This window comes from Mustela erminea, chromosome 9 (assembly GCF_009829155.1).
Source record: "Mustela erminea isolate mMusErm1 chromosome 9, mMusErm1.Pri, whole genome shotgun sequence".
In the NCBI taxonomy this organism is placed as follows: Eukaryota; Metazoa; Chordata; class Mammalia; order Carnivora; family Mustelidae; genus Mustela; species Mustela erminea.
Window position 1 is genome coordinate 99663183 of NC_045622.1, and position 16628 is coordinate 99679810.

At 36.1% G+C, this 16628-nt stretch overlaps 2 protein-coding genes across 2 annotated transcripts; both read left to right on the top strand.

Annotated features, from left to right (window-relative positions):
- The first annotated feature begins 2329 nt into the window (after nt 1–2329).
- On the top strand, nt 2330–3265 carry LOC116600301 (olfactory receptor 4P4-like). The gene has a single exon (XM_032360463.1). It carries the CDS (start codon nt 2330–2332, stop codon nt 3263–3265), a length of 936 nt encoding a protein of 311 aa, XP_032216354.1.
- Nucleotides 3266–14289: 11024 nt separating this feature from the next.
- Nucleotides 14290–15219, top strand: LOC116599910 (olfactory receptor 4P4-like). The gene has a single exon (XM_032359850.1). It carries the CDS (start codon nt 14290–14292, stop codon nt 15217–15219), a length of 930 nt encoding a protein of 309 aa, XP_032215741.1.
- The last annotated feature ends 1409 nt before the right edge of the window (nt 15220–16628 follow it).

Below are 16628 nucleotides of genomic sequence, written 5' to 3' on the forward strand. Positions count from 1 at the left end.
AGGACTTTCCTTTCTACAAATTCAAGGAAAGTGATAATAATAGATATTTTTAGAGAATTTACTGAGATTTGTTTGAATCAGTGCTTTCCAGTCTCACATTTTCAGATGTAAATGCCAGTGAAGGATTAGCAAACTATGCAACTAAAGGGGGCATATGTGTGACCAAGACATTTTCCTGACTAACTGAAAACCTGAAGACCATCCACAACTGATGCTCAGGTAATCGCACTTATAACCTCCTATTTTAGGTTCATCAGATCTATTTGACACTTATTCTGTTATCTTAAGGATTATACCGTCTGGTGTGATGTATTAAAATTTAAGCAAGAGTTTTAAAAAAAAGCAATATTTAGTTTATATTGTATATTATAAAAGAATTTGTGTTTTTGAAAAATGCATGTAAAAATAATAAAATCTTTAGGCTGCCAGTGACTTTCCAGCCTAAAATCTTGAAGAAAATCCCATCCTTGAAATTAGCATCTCTTAAAATTGTTTAGATTCACCTGAATCAGGTAAAGTAAGTTTGTAATAAGGCACATGTTGAGTACCTCAATAGAAATGTATATATTGGGGCGCCTGGGTGGCTCAGTGGTTTGGGCTGCTGCCTTCGGCTTGGGTCATGATCTCAGGGTCCTGGGATCGAGCCCCGCATCGGGCTCCCTGCTCCGCAGGAAGCCTGCTTCCCTCTTTCTCTCTCGCTCTCTCTGCCTGCCTCTCTGCCTACTTGTGATCTCTGTCTGTCAAATAAATAAATAAAATCTTAAAAAAAAAAAAAGAAATGTATATATTTAGTATATACTTACCCTGGTTTACGTATAAGAGAATGCCATTTTACAAAGCTGGTGGTAACTCATAAGGAAAGAACAGGACTGTTAGGCAGTACTACAAAATTACAAACTGGCTTATTTAATTTTGGTAGCATGGAAAAAGATTATTTATTTAAAATTAAGTGTTAAGGGGCACCTGGGTGGCTCAGTGGGTAAAGCTTCTGCCTTCAGCTCCGGTCGTGATCTCGGGGTCCTGGGATAGAGCGCTACACATCCCTCTCTCTGCTTGCCTGTCTGCCTGCTTGTGATTTCTCTCTCTGTAAATAAATAAATAAATAATCTTTAAAAAAATTATGGTAGAACTATAACTTGTATATAATTTTGAGGATACGACTTGATGCTTTCATGTTAAAAAGGGAGACTAGTGGGGCACGTGGGTGGCTCAGTTGTTAAGCTCCTGTTTTCGACTCACTTCATGATCTCAGGGTCCTGGGATTGAGCCCCACATCAGGCTCCCTGCTTGGCAGGAAGTCCGTTCTTCCTCTCCCCCTCCCTACTTGTGTTCCCTCTCTCACAAGAATGTCTTCAATTTCCATTAGTGTCTTTTTCTTTATTTATTTACACTATGAAGTTTAATTGCTGTGGAATTTACCTTAAAATATTTTTGGCTCAGTGGGTTAAAGCCTCTGCCTTTGGCTCTGTCAGGCCTCACAGGGAACTCTCTGCTCAGCAGGGAGCCTGCTTCCTCCCTCTCTCTCTCTGCCTGCCTCTCTGCCTACTTGTGATCTCTGTCTGTCAAATAAATAAATAAAATCTTTAAAAAAAAAAAAAGAAACAGACATATTTTTTAATTATTTTTCAAAATTTCACTGACAAAAGAAATCTACTTTTTTAATATGTTCAACTATTTTTGCCTTATAACATAGCTAGCACAATAGGTTTTTCAAGCTCAATCAATAGTATATACCCCACACCCACCTTTATAGTTCAAAGAATATTATTTGAAATCCTTATCACCAAACTCACAATTTAAGCAGACATGTTTTTATTTCTCTTTTTTTAAATGCAACTACCTTCCTCCATCCTCTGCCTCCAGCCAATTTAGGAGGAAGTCCCATAACTTGTGGAGAAATGGAACTTTACTTGGAACTGAAACCTGCCGTGACTAAAGAACACAATGGAAAATGATAAGTAAAATAAATTTCCTGGATTAAATTAATGCCACTACTATCTAAATGTTATAAAGAACAGTGGCACAATTTCTTCCTAGAAAATAGTAATTTTTAAATCATTATATTTTCAAAATTTAATCAAAAGTACTTTTTAGTATTTCAAAATAAAAGAATATTTGAAAAGATTAAAAAATCATCCCAAAATCAGTAATGATTCCTAAAGGGGAAAAAAGTAATAATATTGATTTATAAATTAGCCATTGTGATTTGTTTCATTAGGTTCATATTTTGTTAGTAGGTTTTAAATGATTGTGTTTATATTGTCAATGTTTTCATCCAAATATTTTTTCTTTTTCAGATGCTCAGTTATTTGTGCATAACCCACAATTTATGGAAAGTCAGAGAAACATCTCAGAATTCATCCTTTTGGGACTTTCTTATAACCAAAACATACAAAAATTTTGCTTTGTTTTCTTCTTATTTTGTTGTATTTCCGTCTTGGTGGGAAATCTCCTAATTCTTGTCTCTGTTCGAAGCAGTGACCTGTTTTACCAACCGATGTACTATTTCCTCAGCCACTTATCCTTTATGGACATTTGCTACACCTCCTGTGTGACACCGAAACTGATTGGTGACCTGCTACTGGCTAGAAAAACCATCTCTTATGATAACTGCATGTTACAGGTCTTTGCCTTGCACTTCCTGGGAATGATTGAAATCCTCATCCTTACCATCATGGCCTTTGATCGCTACGCTGCCATCTGCAAACCTCTCCACTACCTGCTTATCATGAACAGGACAAGGTGTCATCTCCTACTCTTGGCTGCGTGGGCTGGTGGGGCTCTCCATTCTTTTTCTCAGTTTTCTCTGATAATTGGGTTGCCCTTCTGTGGCCCCAATGAAATCAATCACTACTATTGTGATATCTTCCCTCTGCTGAAAGTTGCCTGCACTGATACCTACATCACTGGGGTCCTTGTGGTTGCCAATTCAGGAATGGTCGCTTTAGTAACCTTTGTTCTCTTGTTTGGGTCTTATGTTGTTATATTACTGAGTTTAAGAAATCTCTCAGCTGAGGGAAGACGCAAAGCTCTCTCTACCTGTGGGTCTCATATCACTGTGGTCATCTTATTTTTTGGACCTTCAATCTTTGCCTACCTTCGACCTCCTACCACTTTCCCTGAGGACAAAATATTTGCACTATTTTACACCATCATTGCTCCTATGTTCAATCCCCTAATCTATACTCTGAGAAATACAGAGATGAAAAAAGCCATGAGAAGCGTTTGGTGTCAAAGGATATTTTCAGAAGAAAAGCACAATTGACTTGTCCTACTCAGTAAATGCTAAAAACTTCAGGCAGGAGCAAAAATGAACTTGAAATCAGAGAGCTCTGATCATTCAGATCATTGAAACCAAACCTTTACTTAATGAATGTTGGAGATGATAAGCTGAGGAATTATGGGTAAGGTGACAATTTTACTAGTGGAACTGGGATTGGGTAGGAACATAAGTATATTAAAAATATTCTAGGCTAAAGGAATGACGGCGGCCATGTCACATACAGTAAGCATTTCTGAAGCTGTGAGGCTGCTTATGAACTTTAATATTTATTTGCATATGAAATTTATAGATTTGACAACATTTGGTTATTCTGTAGAGATGGAGATTAAAAGTGGTTTTCAGAAATTAAAAAAAAGATTTTTTTTTGTTATTGAACTTTATTTTCTGTAGGATATTCATCTAAGTCTTATGTGAAATAAATTATGTGATGAAAAAAAATCCATCACATAAATTATGTGATGATAATTTGGTTCTAAACCAAAGTAAAAGCAAAGGAAAAGGTGTGTTCATATTTGCCCTGTGGGAACTGCCGCACCCCCTCCGACCCCGTCTCCCTTAACGTGTCATAGATAGAGACAAAGGGAGAGGGTGAAATTTTCATTTCTGTTGTCATGTTTATTGCATCACAGATACTCACAATGTGGAAAGACAAGATGAGAAAAGTAGTACAGCATATCCCATTCCCGTAGAGCTGGGTTAGTTGAGTGACCTCAAAACTGTGCGTTTGGGAGAAAAAGCACATATCAGCTTGCCTTGTCACGTAGACCTGAGAAATACATTCCATTTCCAATAGGGCCAACTGAACTTTTTCAAGATAGAAATTTTACTTCAATATAATTCTTGTATATATATATACTTTTTTCATCTTAAAGTGAGAAAGGAAGTAATAAATGAAAACACAGTTTTTTGTGATAATAAAGATATACTACCACCATTTTGTATTGGCTTGACTCTTGTTCATATCAGCAAACAACTAGCATCTTATATTCTTCATTTACAATACAAAACTGATAAGTAAAGTTATTAATGTCACTTAAATATGAAATGATAAATTGAAATGGCATTTGAGAAATTGATTAGTGGCTAGGACTCATGGGATAGCTATTACTTAAGACATTAATCATCTACAACAGAAGTCCTATGACTATTTCCATATTCTTTTCTCAATGGCACTGTCTTCATGGTGCTCTCTTCTTGACCATCTTCTAGAAGAAAGGAACTCACAGAGAAGATACTATGTTATTTAGAGAAATTTAATTTATAATAAATTCTTCCAAACTGCTAAAGTTGATGTTTAACTACACAAGATAGGCAGCTAGCAAATGCATGTTTAATTACCTTTGGAGTTGCCCGGATTCTATCCAAACTTAACGTATACAAAATGTATTTTGTGAATAAACACAGCTAGACTTTTTACAATACATCACATCAGCCTTTATCAAGAGCATAGTCTTCTTTCAACAACTTTCTTTCTGCTGTGCTTTATGACTGAATATTAACTCATTCATCATTTTTAAGTCATAGCCCATTTATGGTACATTGACCTCTTAAGTGTTACCATAACTATTTAGACTTTTGTAATGACACCTCTATATTAGAGGACAGTGGTGTATGGGAGCAAATGCTCTTCCTTGGTGAGGAAGTAAAGCTAGAAAGATTCAGGGGTAGGGGCTGCAGAGCAGAGCCTGGAAATGACGGCATGGTTTGGAGGTGACTAGGAACTCAATGGACATCCATGGAAGTTCTGGGCTGAGAATAGGAATAATGGTGAACACATGACCTCGTCTGGGGAAGGTTTCTTTGATTAAAGTATTAGAATGCCTTAAATCAGGTTTCAGTGGGGCGACCTAGGTCAAAGGGTAGAAACCTCCAGTTAGGAGAAGAATCAGTTCTGAGGACCTAACCACAATACGGTGATAACAGTTAATAATACAGTTTTGTCTACTTCAAAGCTGCTGAGAGTGGAGCATTCTTGCCACACACACACAGTAGTGAACTATAGAAAGGGATGGTAATAATGTATTCATAATAATTCCACAATGTATATGCATATAAAATCATCACACTGTCCACCTCAGATATACACAATATATTTGTCAATGAGTCCTCAATAAGGTTTAAAAAACAAACAAACAAATAAAAAAAAAACCCGATTTCCTTAGGAGAGTGGGAATAGACTGGACCAAAAGGAAACACCTAGACTTGCTTTCAAGTTAATTCTCTGAAGGCAAATCCAACTTCACACTCTACCCTGGGTTGCCTCAGTGCCTTGAATATGGTTTTAGGGTTGTCTCATTATGTATTCTCATATTTAACTTGTGAAATAGAATACACTTAGACAGAGAGAGATGAAGGCTGGGGTTGGGGTAGAGAACTGGACAGGAAATACCCCTGTAACTTCCGTATGAGTCAAAAGTAGAACACGGCCATCATTTCCACAGTCTACCATCCTGTCCTCACCGCTCCCCTTCCCAGAACTAAATAGTCTCTTGACATTGATCTGCAATCTCCTTCTTGCCTAGTGACCTTAATCAGTCAAGTATTTATCTTAGCTATTACAGAGTTTTCTTGTGGGTCAAATAAGAACACAGTGAGTCTTTGTGAAGATTAAACAGGAGCACTTAGTGTAGGACACCCTGCAAACCCTCATTTAAAGATTTTCAAAGGCAAATTTTGTTCACGTGCAAATTTTCATTTTCAAATAACTTTTAAAAAATGTTCTAAATCAGAGACACTTTAGTGGTTTAGTCCCTTAAGCATCCAACCCTTGATTTCTACTCAGCTCCGGATTTCACGGTTCTGGGATCAAGCCCTGGGTCAGTGGGGAGCCTGCTTGAGGTTTCTCTCCCTCTCCCTCTGCTCCTACCCCTGCTCCTGCTCTTTTTCATTCCGTCTTTAAAAAATCTTTATTTTTCTCTAAGCTAAAAATAATACAAAATAATCCTAAGCTTTATTAGTTTATAATTTTCCCAGAAATTTACCTACATATTTGGAAGTCTTCTATAACTCATTGCCATTCTTTTAGAGACTATAATAAAGATGGTTTTTAAGGAGAGGTGAAGATCATTATCTACCATGAGGGCCAAGGCTGTCTAAACTTCTGTCAGTTTATAGAGATCAAAGAAAGGATTAGGCCCTCAAGTTTGTTTCCAAGACAGAATTCCTTAAGTGCAGGAGAATATGGTCCCTGGGGCCCCGGAGCAAGTTCTAATGACAAATTCCTAAATGGCATGCAACATTAATTGTGGCTTGCACACTGTTTATAATCCGGATCCAATCCTAGCTGCACTTTGTCAACTTAGATCTAAAGGAAATCAACCTGGTGAACTTCTGTTTGGGAAGGTAAATCCAAACTTCTTAGAAAGAATAGTGCTCTAGGATAAGGGAAACGTAATTTATAATGTACTCTCTATAAAGTATTAATTAATCATGTGAGCTTGGGCATCTCTAGGGCTAATTTTAATGATGAAAATATAGATTGTGATTTGATCCCTTTGGATATAAAATTATTCCATTAGACTTCCAACTGTCGCTCTGAATATATGACTCATTGTGAGAATGTTGGTTGAGTGATGTCAGTTGTCTCTAAAATAATACCAGCTTTCTTTCTGTGAATGGCTGATGAATTATACTGAGTGAAATGTGAATTCAAGAAGCTGAAATGAAATGCTCTGGACAGTAGGTGAATGACCAGAATTTCAGTGAAGAAAGAGGGGACACCAGAAGCAAGAAGTAGGAATGGATCCACAAAAAGTGAAAGAACATGAGGTGAATTATTTCTCTTCCCTTCCCATTATCTGTCTGACTGTCTGAGATTTGCTAAGTATATTTTTGCCTCCACTGTACAGCTAGCTGACTGACTTTCAGTTAAAGCTAAATACAGGCATCTTCTCTGAATTTTATAGACTAGCTTATTTTGAGGTTGAGGCAGTGATAAATTCAAAGTGCTGCCCATTGAAATTGATATACGACATTCTAAGATACAGGCAGACAGCAATGGGGAGTGATGTTTAGGTGGACAGCAAATTTTAAATTACAAAAACAAAAACAAAACAAAACAAAAAATCATTTTTAGAACTTGTGGGGGTGGGGCTGAAAAAGAACTGATTAAGAAAATGCGATTCACAGGTTGCTAGAAAAGTGATAAAGCCCAAATTGAAAAAACAAACTCCCTGCACTAACCCTATCATGATTATTGATAACTCCTTCCTCAAAACAAACAAACTCCAAGAATTCAAGAATTAAGTGAACCTATGACCCTACGCAGGTCACCAAAAAAATCAAATGAAAATATCTCAAAACTTGAGTCTCGTTTTATCTTATCTCTGTTTATTTTGTTGCCTGCCCTTGTTTCTGGGAATAAGCCTCAGGACAATAATTTCATTTATGGAGTATTGTATTTATATACCATTTGAAATCATTGAAGCTATTTATTTTAATTATTTACAAACATTTGCTGAGTATTGGTTAAATTAATGGTAGCCTGTATTTGACAAGATATAGGACAAAGATAAAATAATTAGAAATATTTATCAAGTCCATACAATGTACTGGGTGACTTTCACATTTTATCTCACAGCAGTCTCAGGAGGTAGATGTACCCACCAGTGATGTACTTATCTATTGCCAGTACGAAGATCTGAGATAAAAACAATAAATGCCAAAGATCGTACAGATCGGGGATACCCAGCAAGAATTGAAAGCTTAATTTGTGCAAATACCTTTTAGTATTTCAAGACAGAATATAAGACTGTCTCTCTGTTCTTTGGAAACTTAGGATCACAAAACTTAACACTATATTGGGTTTAGTTTGGCATAAATTAAAAATGAAAATATTGGGGTCAGTGAGGCACTCATTTAAGTCCTTAGAGTATCTCATACCTATTGAGTATTCACTATGTATCAGTAACTATGCTAAGTACATAATGTTTTGCTAAGTATGTTACTAAATGAGACATGTTGTTTCAGATTGTTAGACTCTACTAATTATGTCTGTGGTCGAGCTAATTACTTAATTTCTCTATGATTCAGTTTCATTTTTTAAATGAGCTTATTAGAAATATTTACTTCTCAAAATTATTGGGAGAATTTAAAAAGTTTATGTTATGCATGTGGAATGCTCAAATTGCAAGCTTTTATACAAATTATTAAACCTACTGACAGTGTAGTAAAGTAATGAAATGAGATCATACGCTCATTCATAACAAACCCAGAATTTATTATATTCATTATGATCAGGGTATTTCAAAACTTTGACAATAGCAGAGAGCCCAAAGTTTAAGCAAAGTCTTAACTGAAAGATATAAATCATCAAGACTAGATTTGTCCTTTTTAAGAAGGGGCCTCTAGAACAAGTGAACACAAATTCCTACAGTGAAGGAAGAACTACAGCAGAGAGTAAATGATGACCTCTTTCTTCTAACCACTGCTCTTACAGAAGGACTATTTGTGGCTGGAGTAGCATATCCAAGGACGTGACAAGATTTAGTGCATTTTCTTCCCGAAGAGTAAGTTGCATTCTCTAAAATAATAGAGATTTTTTTAAAAAGATTATTTATTTATTTATTTATTTGACAGACAGACATCACAAGTAGGCAGAGAGGCAGGCAGAAGTAGAGGAGGAAGCAGGCTCCCTGCTGAGCAGAGAGCCCAATGTGGGCCTCCATCCCAGAACTCTTGGATAATGACCTGAGCCAAAGGCAAAGGCTTTAACCCACTGAGCCACCCAGGCGCCCAATAGAGATTTTTTAATTCTCTATTCTCACTCTTTGTAATTGGGCTACATATGCAGGAGAGAGGAACAGATTGGGATTGCAGTTTTGTTTGAATATTTTCTGCATTTTATAGACTAAGATAGTTTGTTGTAATTTATTGTCTCATTTTGTCATCTGCATATCAATATTAGAATGGCTGAAATAGTTTAAGGATCACGATTTTGGAGGTTATCTGGTTTTGCATGAAATAATTAGGTAATTGGAGGAAAGACATCTTTAACATTAAATTTCTTCTGTTCCAGGTATGGACTCAGGCTCTAGATCCAGAAAACTCTGATTTCAAATTCTGTTTTGCTAAATACTAGTTAGGTGATCTATGTATACTTTATCAGGAAATCTTCAACTAATTGTTATCTCCATAAGGTATTACCACTCTTGTACATGCATCACACTGATCTTAATACCATATTCATTTAGATAGTAATTTTTTCAAAGTTCTCATGCATCTATCTCTAAATTTGAAATTCATAACTCTCTGATTTATTTAGGGAACAAATAATTTGCTTATGTTTTAGACAAACAAAAGTGTTGAGGGAAATGAAGTTTGGACTTCTCATTGAAAATTGATGACTGAGTTGACAATAGAATTCAGAGGTCCTCTTGCACTCTAAAACTGAGAAGCCAGAGTGACACCTGGTGGTTCAGACTTCTAAGCATCAACTCCTTGGTTTTGGCTTTAAGTCATGATCTCAGCTTCTGAGATCAGGCTCTGGGCTCAGTGGAAAGTCAGCTTGAGGATTCACTCCCTCTCTCTTTGCCCCTCCCCGTTCCTGTGCTCTTTCCTAAATAAATAAATAAATAAATAAATAAATAAATAAATAAATCTTTAATGAAATAATATTGAGAAGCTAGAAATATATGCGGTAGTTCCTACTTGATGAACCACATGATATTGTGGAATAGTGAAATGAAAAAAAAAAAAGAAAAAGAGGCAAATGAGCATTATCTGTGGACTCAAGTTTGGAGAAAATAAATTGAACCACATATTTAGCATTACAGTTTTGTTATAAGGTTATACCACATTTCATCAGTTGAAAATTTAATTTCGTATCAAATGGAGACAGAATGATGGACTTTTCCTACATATTCTAACAATTAATTTGCATTGAGGATTAATTTCATGTATGTAGTAGAATTTTCTTGGTTAATTTTGGGGAAGGGGAAAAAGAAGGACAATTCAGGTGGTTGTGTATTTCTATGCACATGATTGAGATAATGGTTTTATTTATGTCCATCCAAAGGAACAAGCAATTACTTTAAAAAATGACCAAACAAGTATTTCAAATATTATTTTTAAAATAATGTGTTTATTTAGAGGTAAGAAGAAATTTTCATGGCATCATTGGAGGCATGAAAACTAACTTTACAATGATTCTCGCTAAGCTAATTTTAAATCTTAAAATTGTACCAAAGAAATAAATTCATTTGTTTTAAGGACCCATTACAAAGGAATTTTATATTTGGTGGGTGATACAGTTGACTTAATTTCTAAAAAAGGATGATGGGGGAGAATTTAAAAATTAATTGATGAGAGACTGTAGCAATAATATCAGAGCAGAAGATATATCAAAACTTCTAAAGAAAGATGGTAAATATAAATGATGCCTTTTGAGGTCAAAACTTACAGAAAAACAATTGTATCATGGGTTACCAATTCAATGTTATTTTTTCATTAGCACTGAGACTTTAACTAAGTTAGCAGAAGCTATGGTCAACCGCAACTAAATTGCCTGTCTCTTCACATATCAAGTCCTGTAGGTTTAATATAATTGGTGAATGATGAAGAGACTGAAGCTATCTTCATTCATTCTATGTATTTTCTATATACTGTTAATTATTTTTTTATTTTTTAAGATTTTCTTTAAGTAATCTCTATGCTCTACATAGGGCTCAAACTCACAACATCACGATTAAGAGTTTCATGTTCCACTAAGCCAGCCAAGTGTCCCTGTATTTTCTACATACTTTTAATTAAAATCAGTTCTATTTAGAACAAGGAGATTAGGTTAGTACAGTTACCTTCCTGGTCAAAATAATTTTATGGCATTGAAATTTCATTTTCTGAGGTGCCTGGGTGGCTTGGTGGGTTAAAGCCTCTGCCGTCGGCTCATGTCATGATCCCAAGGTCCTGGGATTGAGCCCTGCATTGGGCTCTCTGCTCAGCAGGGAGCCTGCTTCCTCCTCTCTCTCTGCCTGCCTCTCTGCCTACTTCTGATCTCTCTCTGTCAAATAAATAAATAAAATCTTTTAAAATATTTAAAATAAATAAAATTTCATTTTCTACAGGGAGCCATATTTACTTCACTTCATTATTGACAGCTTTACTGATTTGGTAACACTAGCACTTATACTCTTATGGTTAATAAAGCAAGGGTCATTTCTTGATTTTTTTTTTTTTTTTTTAGTTTCTCAACCATTTTGTGGCAAAATTCAGTCAGTTTTTTTTTTAATATTTTACAAATGAGATCATTTAAATTTTTTAAAGTTTGGTATCCAAAGTCACACACAGGTATAATTAGTAATGGAAGCTTGGTCCCAACTGTTTCTCTTCATATAAACATTTTCCTACACATTTTTTCTTTGAATTATGCAGTGTCAAGATTCTTTAAGGGTCTGGCAAAAGACATGATTTGGATAAATATCGAAAAGAACTCCATACTATAATTCAGACGATGGGAAGAAATTGACTTGTGAATTATGGTACAGTGAGTCAGGAGAAAAACCATAAAGGTAAACTGCCTTCCGTTCTTCTTATTAGTTTTATTTTATATATATATATATATATATTTTATTTTCTTAATTTCAGTGTACCAGAATTTATTGTTTATGCACAACACCCAGTGCTCCATGCAATACATGCCCTGCATAATACCCACCACCAGGCTCACCAAACCTCCTACTCCCCGCTCCTTCAAAACCCTCAGATTGTTTTTCAGAGTCTTTAGTCTCTCATGGTTCATCTCCCCTTCCAATTTCTCTCAACCCTCTTCTTCACTCCATCTCCCCATGTCCTCCATGCTATTTGTTATGCTCCACAAATAAGTGAAACCATATGATAATTGATTCTCTCTGCTTGACTTATTTCACTCAGCATAATCTCTTCCAGTCCCATCCATGTTGCTACAAAAGTTGGGTATTCATCCTTTCTGATAGAGGCATAATACTCCATAGTGTATATGGACCACATGTTCCTTATCCATTCATCCATCGAAGGGCATCTGGTTCTTTCCACAGTTTGGCAACTCTGGCCATTGCTGCTATGAACATTGGGGTACAGATGGCCCTTCTTCTCACTACATCTGTATCTTTGGGGTAAATATCCAGTAGGGCAATTGCAGGGTCATATGGAAGCTCTATTTGTAATTTCTTAAGGAATTTCCACATTGTTTTCCAAAGTGGCTGCACCAACCTGCATTCCCACCAACAGTGTAAGAGGGTTCCCCTTTCTCCACATCCTCTCCAAAACATATTGTTTACTGTATTGTTAATTTTGGCCATTCTATCTGGCTTAAGGTGGTATCTCAATGTAGTTTTGATTTTAAACTCCCTGATGGCTAGTGATGATGAACACTTTTTCATGTGTCTGATAGACATTTGTATGTCTTCATTGGAGAAGTGTCTGTTCAGGTCTTCTGCCCATTTTTTGACATGATTATCTGTTTTGTGTGTGTTGAGTTTGAAAAGTTCTTTCTAGATCCTGGATATCAGCCTTTTGTCTGTACTATTATTTGCAAATATCTTCTTCCATTCAGTGGTCTGCCTCTTTGTTTTGACTGTTTCCTGTGCTGTACAGAAGCTTTTGATCTTGATGAAATCCAAAAAGTTCACTTTTGCTTTTGTTTCCTTTGCCTTTGGAGACATATCTTGAAAGAAGTTGCTGTGGCTGATATTGAAGAGGTTACTGCCTAGGTTCTCCTCTATGATTTTGATGCATTCCTGCCTCACGTTGAGGTCTTTTATCCATTTCAAGTTTATCTTTGTGTACGGTGTAAAAGAATGGTTGAGTTTCATTCTTCTACATATAGCTGTCCAATTTTCCCAGCACCATATATTGAAGAGACTGTCTTTTTCCACTGCATATTCTTTCCTGCTTTGTCAAAGATTATTTGACCATAGAGTTGAGGGTCCATATATGGGCTCTCTACTCTGTTCCACTGGTCTATGTGTCTGTTTTTATGCCAGTACCATGCTGTCTTCGTGATCACAGCTAAGCTTGAAATCATGCAATGGGATACCCCCAGTTTTGTTTTTCTTTTTCAACATTTCCTTAGCTATTCTGGGTCTCTTCTGATTTCATACAAATTTTAGAATTTTTTTAAATGAGCATTTTATTTATTTGACAGAGAGCGAGATCACAAGTAGGCAGAGAGGCAGGCAGAGGGCTAGGAAGAAGGAGGCTCCCAGCTGAGCAGAGAGCTCATCAGGGGACTAGATCCCAGGACTCGGAGACCATGACCTGAGCCTAAGGCAAAGGCTTTAACCCACTGAGCCACCCAGGTGCCCATCTTAGTTTTAACCATCTCTTTATTCTGTGGTTCATTTAAGTATATGATTTGTATTGATATCCTATATAAAAATAAACATTTAATCCAAAAGGTCAGGATCTTACTTTCCTAAATCACTACATAAAGAAAAACAAGCAATCAAAAAATTATTCAAACCAACTCAGAGGCCTCCTGCAGAGATTTTTTATCTTCCACTTTGTAAATATATTTCTATCATATAAATCTCTAGTTCATTTTCTACCTCACCCTGAAACTATTTTGGGGAAGCACATAGTCCACTAGTGACCACTGCCAAGCTTTACATTTGCTTCTGTATCATTTAACAGCAACTTTAATGACTTATACTTGCCTCTTTAACAAATGTATATTTGTAAGGACCCAGAAAAATGTTCTTTCTGAGGACTTTGTTGTATATCCTTTAGAATTGAGAAACATCTGTCAACTAATAATAATTTTTTTTTAATTTACTGGTTGAATTCATTCATAAAGCATGTTAAGATTGAACATAATGTTCTAAAAAACTGACTTATGAGAAATCATCACAAAACTAATCTGAAAAAAATTATTAAATATCAGATTTTATTTTCTAAAATGCTGCTGTCATATCCATTAATTAGAGCTTCATGATGTCAGGGTCATCATCTATATTCTCCATGCACATGTCCGGCACTAACTTGTGCATTATGTCTTTTCAGGAGACTGTTAAGCGTTTTTACCGCACTGGATCATGGAAAATAAGAATAACGTCACTGTGTTTATTCTCTTGGGACTCTCTCAAAACAAGAACATTGAAATCCTCTGCTTTGTATTGTTTTTATTTTGCTACGTTGCTATTTGGGTGGGAAACCTGCTCATAATAATTTCTGTCATGTGTAGTCCACTAATGAACCAACCCATGTATTTCTTCCTTAATTGCCTCTCACTCTCCGACCTTTGCTACACCTCAACAGTGACACCTAAACTAATGGCTGATTTACTGGCAGAAAGGAAGACCATTTCCTACAGTAACTGCATGACACAGCTTTTCATCCTGCACTTTCTTGGAGGTGTGGAGATCTTCATCCTCACAGGGATGGCCTATGACCGCTACGTGGCCATTTGTAAGCCCCTGCACTACACCGTCATCATGAGCAGAGAGAGGTGTCACGCAATCATCACAGCCTGCTGTACTGGGGCTTTAATCCACTCTGCCAGTCAGTTCCTCCTCACCATTTTCCTACCCTTCTGTGGCCCCAATGAGATAGATCACTACTTCTGCGACGTGTATCCTTTACTGAAGCTGGCCTGCACAGACACATACAGAATTGGTCTCTTGGTCGTTGTTAATTCAGGACTGATTGCTCTGATGACTTTTGTGATTTTGATGGTGTCCTATTTTCTGATATTATACACCCTTAGGGCTTATCCTGCAGAGAGCCGCTCCAAAGCTCTTTCCACTTGCAGTTCCCATGTCACAGTTGTGGTTCTGTTCTTTGTGCCTGTTCTCTTCATTTACATTCGGCCCGCCACAACTTTCCCAGAAGACAAAGTGTTTGCTCTTTTCTACACCATCATTGCCCCCATGTTCAATCCTCTGATCTACACACTGAGAAACATGGAGATGAAGAATGCCATGAAGAAAATGTGGTATCATCATTTGTTTTGGGAAGGGAAGTAACTTGTATTAAGAGCATTCTAGAATTTCATTTTAGGGTTCTATCTTGAATTGTTTTGAGAAGGGAAGTAACTTGTATTAAGAGCATTCTAGAATTTCATTTTAGGGTTCTATCTAGAATTAAGAAGAAATGACATCATGACTGCAAAAGCCAACCACAGGTTGGAGATCAGAATCTTTAGCATTTCCTCAGAACTCTCCTGACTGGATAAATTTATTATTTTTAAAGGTGTTTTTTTCTTCTTTTTTATTGAATTATTATTGACATACAACATCCTGTCCACTTCATGTATACATCACAGTAATTCAATATTTTATACACTTTGAAATTATCTTCACAATAAGTCTAATTATCATCTATTATAATATTATTATAATATTATAATATTATTGATGATTGGACAATTTTCACTTATTTTTTCATTTCATTTTGTTTCTAATCTCCTCAAATACTAGTTTCAATTAATCCTCAATTTGATACTTTATGCTGAACATGTAATGAAGTCTTCTTTCTCCTCCTCTTGACTTCTATTATCACTACAGTTTGCACTCCAATTGATAGAAATGATAGGAAACTGTATGATTAGAAATACCCAACTTTTGTAGCAACATGGACAGCACTGGAAGAGATTATGCTGAGTGAAATAAGTTAAGCAGAGAGAGTCAATTATCATACGGTTTCACTTATTTGTGGAGCATAACAAATAACATGGTGGACAAGGGGAGATGGAGAGGAGAAGGGAGTTGAGGGAAATTGGAAGGGGAGGTGAACCATGAGAGGTTATGGACTCTGAAAAACAACCTGAGGGTTTGGAAGGGGCTGGGGGTGGGAGGTTGGGTGAGCCAGGTGGTGGGTATTAGAGAGGGCACCTACTGCATGGAGCACTGGGTGTGGTGCAAAAACAATGAATACTGTTACGCTGAAAAGAAATTTTTAAAATAAAGAATTATAGGTAGATTTTATTTCCAGCATCTCAGAGGAGAGCAAATAAAGTAGGTTTTTGAGCTGAGAGTAATAGGTACATGAGCTATTCAGCATTCATAAACACTCTTCTATATGATATTTGAACCTAGTATCACTGTTTCCCTTCCAGAAAAGAAGGATAGTATCCTCAACATTTGGACAAAGTTAATTTTATCTTAGTTTCTCTTCTACTTCAGGATATAATCATTCCTGAAAAATATATAAAATTAAGAACAGGCTATAAAATTACTCAATATACTTTTACATTTCTATAAGGGTCCTTGTTTCTATAATTGGTCATGAGACTTTAGGTAATGTTTATACATTACTTTCTTGCACTGCCTACTCACTCTTCCCTTTGATTTAAGGTTTTAACCTTCATTATTGAGGTTCATTATCTACTAATGTGTACCAAATCTTCATTCATGACATTCTGAATCTTTAATGG